Here is an 11,899-nt window from a genome sequence, read left to right as displayed (position 1 = left end):
CGTGGGACGTGACAGATCATCTGAAGGTATGTATATTGTTGGTTTATTATTTTTCAGAGCGAGGGTCTTCAGGTGGATTGAGAGAGCAATAAAATATTAAAACAACCTGTGTGTTTATTTCATTAAAATACTTTTTAATAATGTGTTTTTTTTAACCCTTTCATACAATTGGATTAATAATGGATAGGTGTCATAATTGACGCCTCTCCATTATTAATCTGGCTTAATGTCACCTTACAATAGCAAGGTGACATTAACCCTTCATTACCCCATATCCCACCGCTACACGGGAGTGGGAAGAGAGTGGCCAAGTGCCAGAATAGGGGCATCTTCCAGATGTTCCTTTTCTGGGGTGGTTGGGGGCAAATGTTTGTAGCCGGGGGGGGGGGGGGGGGGGGCAATAACCATGGACCCTCTCTAGGCTATTAATATCTGCCCTCAGTCACTGGCTTTACCACTCTGGCGGAGAAAATTGCGCGGGAACCTACGCCAATTTTTCTGCCATTTAACCCTTTATTTTAGCAGCCACAGCGAACAAATTTTGCACATACACACTACTAACATTAGTAGTGTGGAATATGCAAAAAAAAAAGGGATACGAGATGGTTTACTGTATGTAAACCATGTCTCATATCATGTCGGGTTTGTGAAGGAGAAATGAAAAGGCGGCAATTGAATTACCGACTTTTCACTAACACCGCTGCGTATTTCTCGCAGGTCACACTGCTGGTCCATGTGGAATCCGTATTTTTCTCGCACCCATAGACTTTCAATGGCGATTTTTTTTGCGCAATACGGTGACAAACGCAGCATGCTGCGATTTTCTACGGCCGTACAAGACCGTATATTACGGATGCGTAATATACGGCAGATAGGAGCTGGGCCATAGAGAATCATTGGGCCGTGTGTAATGCGTATTTTACGGACGTAGTTTATGCGCTCATACGTCCGTAAAACTCGCTAGTGTGAGGCCGGCCTTCGGGTTATTGTTTAGAGCTTGATCCTACCAGTCCATATAATTGTAGGCTTGTAGCCCAGAAGAGGCATCATGCTAGATTTAGGGTCCCAACAAAGTAGTATGCCCTATCGCTGGCTGCTAAATACCTTCATTTTGTAACATTTTCTACAGCAGTAATGAAATTCCCGTGCCATATATTCAATGTTCACATATTATAGTGTTTCAGAGCACAGCTTTAGTTCAATTGGTAGGAAATAAGTGTCTGTGATACCTCCCATACACAACACACAGAGGGATTAGGATTTGTTACCGGCTGCTGCGGGAGCATGGAGGAGATTGTAGAGCAGTGCGGAGGTGTATGGCTTATAGGGAGTCTGTCAGCACAAAATGGTCAAAGTAGAGGCGCTCGGTGCATCGTGGCATGGTCAAACAATTAAGTGCACCTTCACATCTTATTTTCTTTCAGACTCTGCCCTTCTCTGCCTCTATCAAGCTAGAATGGTAGATCAAAGAATGGGGTGGGGATAGGTGGAAGACAAGCAGGTGTGAAGATGTAGTTAAATGTTGACCACGCCATGACGAATCGGGTGCCTGTACTTGGATTGAACGGTCCTTGCCAGCTTTTTTTCGGTTTTGCATTTTAGTTTTTCGCTCTCCTCCTTCCTGGTGCCATAACTTTTTATTTTTCCATCAATATGGCCATGTGAGGGCTTATTTTTTGCGGGACGAGTTGTACTTTTGAACGACATCGTTGGTTTTACCATGTCGTGTACTAGAAAATGGGGAAAAAAAATCCAAGTGCGGTGAAATTGCAAAAAAAGTGCAATCCCACACTTGTTTTTTGTTTGGCTTTTTTGCTAGGTTCGCAAAATGATAAAACTGACCTGCCATTGTGATTCTCCAGGTCATTACGAGTTCATAGACACCTAACATGTCTAGGTTCTTTTTTTATCCAAGTTGTGGAAAAAAAATCCAAACTTTGCTTAAAAAAAATAAAAAAAATAATGAAAATAAAAAATTGTGCAATTTTCCCATACCCGTAGCGCCACCATTTTTCATGATCTCATCTCGGGTTGGGTGCCAAGCTGATGTTTTTAATGATACCATTTTGGTGCAGATATGTTCTTTTGACCGCCTGTTATTGAATTTAATGCAATGTCGCGGCGACTTTTTGTCACTACGCCGTTTAGCTTTCAGGTTAATACTTTTCTTTTATTGATAGATCGAGTGATTCTGAACGCGGCGATACCAAATATGTGTATGTTTGATTTTTTGTTTTATTTTGAATGGGGCAAACAGGGGATGATTTGAACTTTTATATATTTATTTTTTTATAAATTTTTAAAAACATTTTTCTTTAACTTTTGGCATGCTTCAATAGTCTCTATAGGAGACTAGAAGCTGCCACAACTCGATTGGCTCATCCACAGAGGCAATGATCAGTTTGCCTATAGGTAGCTGAATTGATGACTTGCTATGAGCGCCGACCACCGGGTGGCGAGCATAGCAATCCGGCACTGACAATAGAGGTCTCAAGGAGACCTCTGGTTGCCATGCCGACGAACCGATGACCCCCGATCACATGACGCAGGTCACCGGTGCACATATTTCTTGCCCAATGGACGGAAGCGCGATTTAAATGCCACTGCCAGTTTGACAGCGGCTTTTAACTTGTTAATAGCCGCGGGAGGATGGCAATTCCACTCGCGGATATTGCTGGCACATGTCAGCTGTTCAAAACAGAAAAGATGTGGGTTCACCGCCGGAGCCCACATCAAAGCAGAGGATACCGACATCGGCATGCTGTTACGCCTGATGTCGGTAAGGGGTTAAGGATTAAGTGGACCTTCCCACTTGTTTGTTTTCCCACCATCGCCTCTTTTTTTGACTGACAGCTCTGGCTTTCCAAAGAGAGGAGATAGAAGGAAATCAAGTAGGTGGGAAGGCGAACATAACGGGAATCTGTCACCAGGTTCTTGCTACCTCATCTGAGAGCAGCATAATGTAGGGAAAGAGACCCTGATTCCAGTGATGTATCACTTAAGGTTTGTGGAAGCAGCAGTTGTGACACAATCAATTTTTCGATGTAGCAGAGCTCAGAAATCTAATCACACCCACATTACAGCGCTGTGTGTACATTGGCTGTGAGACGCTTATCAGGGGAGGAGTATGGTCGTATCACTTGGCAACAGATAGCTAGTCTGGGCAGTGATAAGCTCCTGGTGTTAAAACATTGTATTAAAACAGCACAGCATAACAAGTGACATATCACTGAAATCAGTGCCTCAGCCCTTACCTCGTGCTCTCCTCAGATTACACAGCAAAAACCTGCTAACAGATTCTCCTTAAGTGTCTGGCGAGGGGGCAGGTATATCGCGATGCAGTTGTACTGAAGCCCAGAGGTGGCGGGGGGACCCGCCGTAACAAGCGACTTATTCAGCTGAAATGTAATGCATTGTGGTGCCTGTGACTGGGGGCACATGGCAGTGACATCATGTGCCATGATGAAGACGCCAAAGTCAGCTGCCGGCTCCTGTGCCCGCTGTAGAAGAGGACCTTGCATGGTGTGGGAGAATGTGAGTAGTATCATTTGTTTTTAATGTATTACAAAACAAGGCACATTATAGCTGGATGTGGGACATATATACGAGGATGGGGGACATTATCCCAGGAGAGGGCCCACTATACTAGGAAGGGGATCAGGATGAGTGACATTATACCAGGAAGGGGGATATTATACCAAGAAGAATGCCAGGCTGGGGGACATTATCCCAGGAAGGGGACCAGTATGGGGGACAATATTATGGAAGGGGCATCCCTTATTACATATTATCCTCTCTTAGTTATGCATGAGGCGGTCCCTTATGTTGTGCCCTCTTATGTACAGTGCTGGCCCATTATTACATGGTATCATGTCTTGTGTTATATAGCACCATCCCTTACACCAGTGTTCCCCAACTCCAGTCCTCAAGAGCCACCAACAGGTCATGTTTTCAGGATTTCCTTAGTATTTCATAGGTCATGAAATTCCTGCCTGTGAAGGTGATGCAATACTTATCACCCGGGCCATACTAAGGAAATCTTGAAAACATGACCTGTTGGTGGCTCTTGAGGACTGGAGTTGGGGAACACTGCCTTACACAGTGAATTCGTGTTATCACAGCTCCCCTTATTTATTACATAGAGTCCTTTCTTGTTCAATATAAAATGACTGCTTATGGAGCATGGTAAAGCTTCTTTTCTGATGGAGGACGCTGATGGACTGGTCTTCTGGTCAGATGCTGCCTACATAACAAGCAAGGGCACTGTGTAATAAGGGACGGCAATACACATAATGAGGAGACTATGTAATTATATATTATATATATATATATATATATATATATATATATATATACACACACAGTACAGACCAAAAGTTTGGACACACCTTTTCATTTAAAGATTTTTCTGTATTTTCATGACTATGAAAATTGTACATTCACACTAAAGGCATCAAAACTATGAATGAACACATGTGGAATTATATACTTAACAAAAAAGTGTGAAACAACTGAAATTATGTCTTATATTCTAGGTTCTTCATAGTAGCCACCTTTTGCTTTGATGACTACTTTGCACACTCTTGGCATTCTCTTGATGAGCTTCAAGAGGTAGTCACCGGGAATGGTTTTCCAACAATCTTGAAGGAGTTCCCAGAGATACTTAGCACTTGTTGGCCCTTTTGCCTTCACTCTGCGGTCCAGCTCACCCCAAACCATCTCGATTGGGTTCAGGTCTGGTGACTGTGGAGGCCAGGTCATCTGGCGTAGTACTACCCCATCACTCTCCTTCTTGGTCAAATAGCCCTTACATAGCCTGGAGGTGTGTTTGGGGTCATTGTCCTGTTGAAAAATAAATGATGGTCCAACTAAACACAACCCGGATAGAACAGCATGCCGCTGCAAGATGCTTTCTTGATGCTTATGAGTGGCTTGCACCGTGCAGTGAACCCTCTGTATTTACTTTCATGCAGTCTTCTCTTTATGGTAGATTTGGATATTGATACGCCGACCTCCTGGAGAGTGATGTTCACTTGGTTGGCTGTTGTGAAGGGGTTTCTCTTCACCATGGAGATTATTCTGCGATCATCCACCATTGTTGTCTTCCGTGGGCGTCCAGGTCTGAGTTCACCAGTGCTTTCTTTCTTTCTCAGGATGTACCAAACTGTAGATTTTGCCACTCCTAATATTGTAGCAATTTCTCGGAGGGGGTTTTTCTGTTTTCGCAGCTTAAGGATGGCTTGTTTCACCTGCATGGAGAGCTCCTTTGACCGCATGTTTACTTCACTGCAAAACCTTCCAAATGCAAGCACCATACCTCAGATCAACTCCAGGCCTTTTATCTGCTTAATTGAGAATGACATAACGAAGGGACTGCCCACACCTGTCCATGAAACAGCCTTGGAGCCAATTGTCCAATTACTTTTGGTCCAATTAAAAACAGGGTGGCACATGTTAAGGAGCTGAAACTCCTAAACCCTTCATCCAATTTTAATGTGGATACCCTCAAATGAAAGCTGAAAGTCTGAACTTCAACTGCATCTGAATTGTTTTGTTTAAAATTCATTGTGGTAATGTCTATAACCAAAATTAGAAAAATGTTGTCTGTCCAAATAGATATATTATATAGCAACCGAGCTATATCTATATATTTATAGCTTGGTTGCCATAAAAGGACAGGGGACCCAAACACATTTCTTGCACAGAGGTCCCAATGTGTCAGATTTCGCCCGTGTATCTGGCAATGTCAAGGGTTCACTGAGCGCCTATATTTTGTCATTCTGTGCTGTGTAATAGGTAGTTTGCCTGGATCCAAATCCGTGGACCACCGGTAATCCATAAAAAATAGAATCCACGTGACAAAGTCATAAAAGGTATAATCTTTATTACATGTGATTAAAACATATTTTTAACTGTTTGGATATTCTATTTTTTTTAATCGCATGGAATAAACATAATATCTATGACTTTGCTATGTGGATCCTTCTTTCTCTTTTCCCTTTAATCACACCCAAGCTTCAAAACAATCTCTGTTTCTCCATGTTTTCACAGACTGTTCCTCATGCCTCCTGCCTCTCTATAGAATGTAACAGGAGCTGTAACCTGACGCCTCACTGTATTTTGAATTCATCTTGCTTTCACCAATGTGGATGTGAGAAGTTTTTGTGAGTGTGAATGATGAGCACCTGAGGCACATCAATGGTGTTTAAGGTAAGCAGTAATAATAAGAGAAGGAAGCAGATTTCTCAGATAAGATACATTACAAAGCGCCTTATATTTGTCTGTACTCTTGATTTATGCAAAGTTGGTTGAAACGACAGTGACCATTTAATTGGCTGTATATGCACGCACATTACTATACCATGAACCAGTGGAGGAATTAGCCGCCAGGAACTGTTATAATATTTATTTATTCTCCAGCTTCATACAAACTGGATGTAGAAGCATAAACATAGTACATTTCTACCATTTTCAACAAAAATATAACCAATATGTACAATTATTGTATTAAAAATACAAAAGGGATACAGACTCTACCAATGTCTTTCTAAAAGACATACAGGTACAAGTAGTATCAAAAGCATGATGAAATCACCAGTTAGTTGTACATTCTGCACTGGACATCACAGAGCGAACCGAGGTTAGCAGTCCTATAATCTACCGCTATATGATGCTTTGTGCAATGGGAGATCGATCGGGCCTTGTGTCTGCCTCTGTGCAGCAGCTCCATCACCTACAGAAAAAAGCTGGCAAATAAATGCATATTACATGGAAAATTACATAGGCATAACTGACAATGTGATATAGAGGGAAGGTCGACAAAAGCCATGATAACAGCATCGAAGCATTAAATAAAGCACTGTTGTCATCTTCCACAGTGAAAAAAACACCGTCATTTCTTTCCTTGTTTTCTTTAAACTTGTATACATATATTTATATATGTTAAACCACTGATCAATATGATCAGTTTAGAGAAAAATGGGAAAAAAAAAAGTATAATAATCCAAGATCATAAGTTCCTCACACAGGAGTATTACTCGGATTGGCAGCCTTCAGGTATCCGGAGTCTGTGCAAAGGGAGAAAGATGGCGATTTCAGTCATTAAAGGGTAAAATAGCAGCTGTGAGCAGATGGATGCTACCCATGAGCCTTCTCTACAAGTGCAGCGTCCCACAATGACGTCTCATATACGGGAATGCCTAGGTCATGACAATGGTTGTTGAACAGACTGATTTAGGTTTTGTTTTTTTTTTAGATCAAAGATGAAAAAAGGCTACCAAATTTGCTCAGTATTAACAACTAGTAGCATTAATTGAATGTCCCAAGCTGCCGTTACTTTATATATAATCCAGTTCTTTTTTTTCCAATTAAAAATCTCTATATAAACATAAAAAAATAAGTCATAACTTAGATGTGAAATAATACTGTAAATATCCTGATGTAACAAAGACGCTCCCCAAGCGGAACGCGTGCACCTCTCATGACAGCGCACGGCGCGCGTCGGGGTCAGATTGGAACAGAATTGTAAACCAACTCAATAAACCTGTGTACAGAAACGATTGAAATGCAATCTCAGCTAAAGTTAAAAATGGCTGATAGAAGCACATGACTAGCTGGCCAAACAGGAGGCAAAGGCTAGCCTTGGCTAAAAGTTAAAACCAAGAGTTAAAAAAGAAAGAAAGACACCATCCAGGCATGAAGAAGTGCAATAGAAGTGATTGCTGATGTGGTGACTGACAAATTTGGAATGATACTGTGCAAGATTCAGTCAGCTTCCATCAGATTGCAGCTTCCTGCACAGTTTTTCTCAAGCAGCACAACTTGCAGAGGAGGCAAAGTGCGGCGGTGATGTCTTCACAGTATTTCACATGCCAGGGGGTAGAACAGAAGGATATTCGATGCCCAGCGCTGCTTGTAAGGCAGAGGAGGAAACTGCTCCACGGGCGCCAATCAGATTGGGCATCCTCTTGTGCTCTCCATTTCTGGTGCCTTATCCTAGAACAGGACGAGGGCCTAACCTCATACAGCAGACACTTGTTCATCATCTGCAAGAGAAAGGAATAAAACGCATAGAAAATATGTATATAAAAACACGCTGCACCTGATCGAGGCATTAGGATAAGCCACTAATATGGAAAGTGCCTAAAAATACATAGAAAAAACATGGAGAAGTCAACTCACAATAAGGGAACACAAAGGGGAAAGCCTTCAAGTCAAAAAATAAATCAACAGGCCACAATATTAGAGGGAGTAGGACTAGTGGTCCCAAAACATCTTCCATCTTCATACAAATGGGATTATGTGCCCATAGTATGCTCACGTGAAAAGATCCAGAAAGCGTCGGCATAGCTTTACTTTTTATGAAAAAGGATACACTGTGACATATGTCAAGTGCAGGGCTTTATGGAAGAGGGGGAGAGAATAGCAATATGCCAACACATTATAAGAATAGAGGACCCACTCGAATGAGCCAGTGGCTGAAAAGGTAGACAAAAAAGAAAAACAAAAAACAAAAGAAGTGACCCTTCCTTGGTAAGAACCTTCACAGAGAACCTGTCAGGACAATTTTGTAATGTAAAGACATAGGTGTACAGGGGCTGATATACAGGTTAAATTCATATCATTGGGGAAGAAATCCACTTTGTTGTTCTGCTAATTAGATTTTGGGGCACATGGGCTCCACTGTACACTGGGTCTTCTCCTACCTGCGAGGAAAAAAAAAAAAGGTAGATTCCAGCTCTTTAAAATTCTAAACTTAATTCAAAAGGATTAAAAATAATTTCCAATTAACAATAAATAGGCAACGAGTTTCCAATGCACTCCGGCGTTCTTGGGCTTCAGCTCAGTTGAAGAACGCCAGATTGCTACAAGGAATTCAGATTTAATCTTTTAGAATAAAGTTTGGAATTTTAAGGAGCAAAAATCTACAACGTTTTCTGTGTATCTACTCGTTTGATCATAACATATTCCTCTGCTCCTGCACGCCTTCAGTCTTATAGGTGAGCTGGTTCCACTACTACTCTCATACTTCGCCCCTCCGTCCAATTCCCCGGCCCCTCCGTCCAATTCCCCGGCCCCTCCGTCCAATTCCCCGGCCCCTCCGTCCAATTCCCCGGCCCCTCCGTCCAATTCCCCGGCCCCTCCGTCCAATTCCCCAGCCCCTCCCTTCACTTCCCCGACCCCTCCGTCCAATTCCCCAGCCCCTCCCTTCACTTCCCCGACCCCTCCGTCCAATTCCCCAGCCCCTCCGCCCAATTCCACCAGGCCCTCCGCCCAATTCCACCAGGCCCTCCGCCCAATTCCACCAGGCCCTCCGCCCAATTCCACCAGGCCCTCCGCCCAATTCCACCAGGCCCTCCGCCCAATTCCACCAGGCCCTCCGCCCAATTCCACCAGGCCCTCCGCCCAATTCCACCAGGCCCTCCGCCCAATTCCACCAGGCCCTCCGCCCAATTCCACCAGGCCCTCCGCCCAATTCCACCAGGTCCTCCGCCCAATTCCACCAGCCCCTCCGCCCAATTCCACCAGCCCCTCCGTCCAATTCCACCAGCCCCTCCGTCCAATTCCACCAGCCCCTCCGTCCAATTCCACCAGCCCCTCCGTCCAATTCCACCAGCCCCTCCGTCCAATTCCACCAGCCCCTCCGTCCAATTCCACCAGCCCCTCCGCCCAATTCCCCAGCCCCTCCGTCCAATTTCTTAGTATCTTTCTTCCGAGCACCAAGCCACAATGTTTTGCAGTGATCAAGCATATACACTTTCCCATTGCTTTATCAGTAACTTGCCTCCTCTGAAGAGATTTCACGCAGGAAAGGCCGGTCACCAAAGGTACCACGTTAATCTGTATATCAGCCCCATCACAGCCATGTCTTTACAATAAAGAGAATCTGTCAGGGAGACTGTAAAATAGGTCTGCTCATACATGCTGCATGAACCATGGGCAGCATGTATCAGACACTGTCTGTACGATTTCAGCCATGTATGTTTGACTCACATGCTGCGGCGTGTCATAGAAAATCATAATCTAAAAGCAGTCGTGGACCGAGCTGCACGGGAGACTAATCGGAAGGCGGGTTCCCAGAGGCTTCTCCCTGCCGCTGCCCTGGAGTGACCGGTCCCTCCCCATACCCGCAAACAGGGAGAGAACTGTCACTCACTGGCAGTGGGTGGGGAGAAGTTGTTGTTGACCCACCATTCTGGCTAGCCTGCGGTGCTGCGTTTAAAAAAAACACGCTGCTGTGCTTCAGAGTCAAACATACCTGGCAGAAATCACACAGCCAGTGTCCGATACGGCAGCATGTATCAGCAGCCAGGGAATGCAGCGGAGTATGTAATATATAGACCCCACCTCTATCCCGGTTATATACAGACACCATACAGGACTCTGCTCTAGAGCACTGTGGTTCTTTCATAGCTTCAATCCATCAATGACCCAGAAGTAGCTATACACTTACCATCATCCTTTGCTGCTACCCCTTGTGTCTGATATTTGGCAAGCCGTGGATCTGTCTCGTTGGGTTTATGCCATTGTGGCTTGTTAACAGACTTGTTACAAGGGTGATTATGAGAAGGTGGGGATGTAGCTGGAGCTCCTTCACTGTCGCTCCTTCGGGCCATCATCCTGGAGCGTTGTAGTGCTACGTTGTAGTCTGGAGGCTTCCTAGATAATTGTGGGTGTCCATCAGCAAACTCTGCGATGGGGATTCCTACATATCCTGGTGGTGTGGGTGGTGGCTCTCTGTATCGCCCATCCTTCCGTGCTGTGGTAACACAATACACTACCATAAGAGACAATTATTGTCACAAGAGAAACCAAACCAAGGAGATAAAACAAAAGCAAACTCTATACTGCCAAGTGTAAAGTCACCGGGCAATGCCTGCCTGATTTTTCTCTTCTGCAGTGTTGGCGGCTCTACCATTGCACAGCGACATCCGTACATGCAGAGTCTGGGGTTACCGAAAATCAAGCTCCTGTTCCCCTACAATCTCCAGCTGTTATTCAGTCACAGTGTCCTTAGTTCTGATGGTCATTACACCGATAACTAAGGTCTGTTTATACAGTGGCACAATATGATTGCCGATCGGTAAACTTTTACTGATCAGCGGTTATTTAAATGTCTGCTTACAGAGGCAGGGCAAAGCAAATGATGCGCACGGAGGGATCTATGCTACATGGCTCAGTGCACACAGACTGCCATTACTGCCTGTTTATACATCAACATTATTGTGAAAAGAGGGTTTCTAACAATGCTTGTTCATAAATATCTTGTAGTGTTAAAATGCTCCTTAAATCGCTGCCATATAGAATTGTATTTCTCTAGAAGTTCTTGTGCACACAGCATCCTAGGGACGGATACATCCGCTCAGCTTTCTCTGCTCCTTTTCCCTCCAGTAGCATTTCTGTGCATACGTACTCCATTATCTACGTGGCTGAGGAGAAGACTGTCCCATGTGGGGTTATTACTAGGGCACGTCGGGGGGCCAGGCAGCTTTCAGAGTGGTTTTATGTGAAGGGATCCCGTGTGCCATAGTGCCTAGTGGGCGCTGATAAGAGGCTGAGTTTCGCCCCTGCTTTTGCCCTCAATAGGTAAAGTTTTTAATTGAGATTCTATGTCCGACTCTTCATTTTAGAGATCAGAAGACGGCTATATGAATAAACAGCCCCCCACCCCTTAATTGTAGCATATACCAATTGATGAGGATGTGATACTTTGTGGTCATTGTTTATCCCCTAGTTTATGGGGTGCTATAATATATCAACACCTTTTATAAAGTGTATTTACCGGTCTTTGTGTACTTGTAAGATATACTTGTAATATACTGCAGCCCGGTATACAAAGGCTGGGGAGACGCACTGGAGCAGCGCTGGGACAGCGAGGATCCAACAGGTAAGGAATGCT

General features: G+C 44.1%; 1 protein-coding gene across 20 annotated transcripts in view; it reads right to left on the bottom strand.

Annotated features, from left to right (window-relative positions):
- Nucleotides 1-6,391: 6,391 nt before the first annotated feature.
- RAPGEF2 (Rap guanine nucleotide exchange factor 2) overlaps nucleotides 6,392-11,899 on the bottom strand; it is a 258,968-nt gene continuing 253,460 nt past the window's right edge. For 12 of the 20 annotated variants that reach the window (XM_077279418.1, XM_077279425.1, XM_077279413.1 and 9 more), the window contains 2 exons: nucleotides 10,454-10,777; nucleotides 6,392-8,045 (listed from right to left, as the gene is read on the bottom strand). In XM_077279418.1, the coding sequence (XP_077135533.1) occupies nucleotides 8,020-8,045; nucleotides 10,454-10,777 (350 nt within the window). In that variant the 3' untranslated portion in view covers nucleotides 6,392-8,019. The remainder of the gene's footprint in view (nucleotides 8,046-10,453; nucleotides 10,778-11,899) is intronic. The other 8 variants (XM_077279415.1, XM_077279422.1, XM_077279419.1 and 5 more) reach the window with 1 other exon arrangement.

This window comes from Ranitomeya variabilis, chromosome 1 (genome assembly GCF_051348905.1).
Source record: "Ranitomeya variabilis isolate aRanVar5 chromosome 1, aRanVar5.hap1, whole genome shotgun sequence".
In the NCBI taxonomy this organism is placed as follows: domain Eukaryota; kingdom Metazoa; phylum Chordata; class Amphibia; order Anura; family Dendrobatidae; genus Ranitomeya; species Ranitomeya variabilis.
This window is presented reverse-complemented; position numbering and strand designations above follow the sequence as displayed.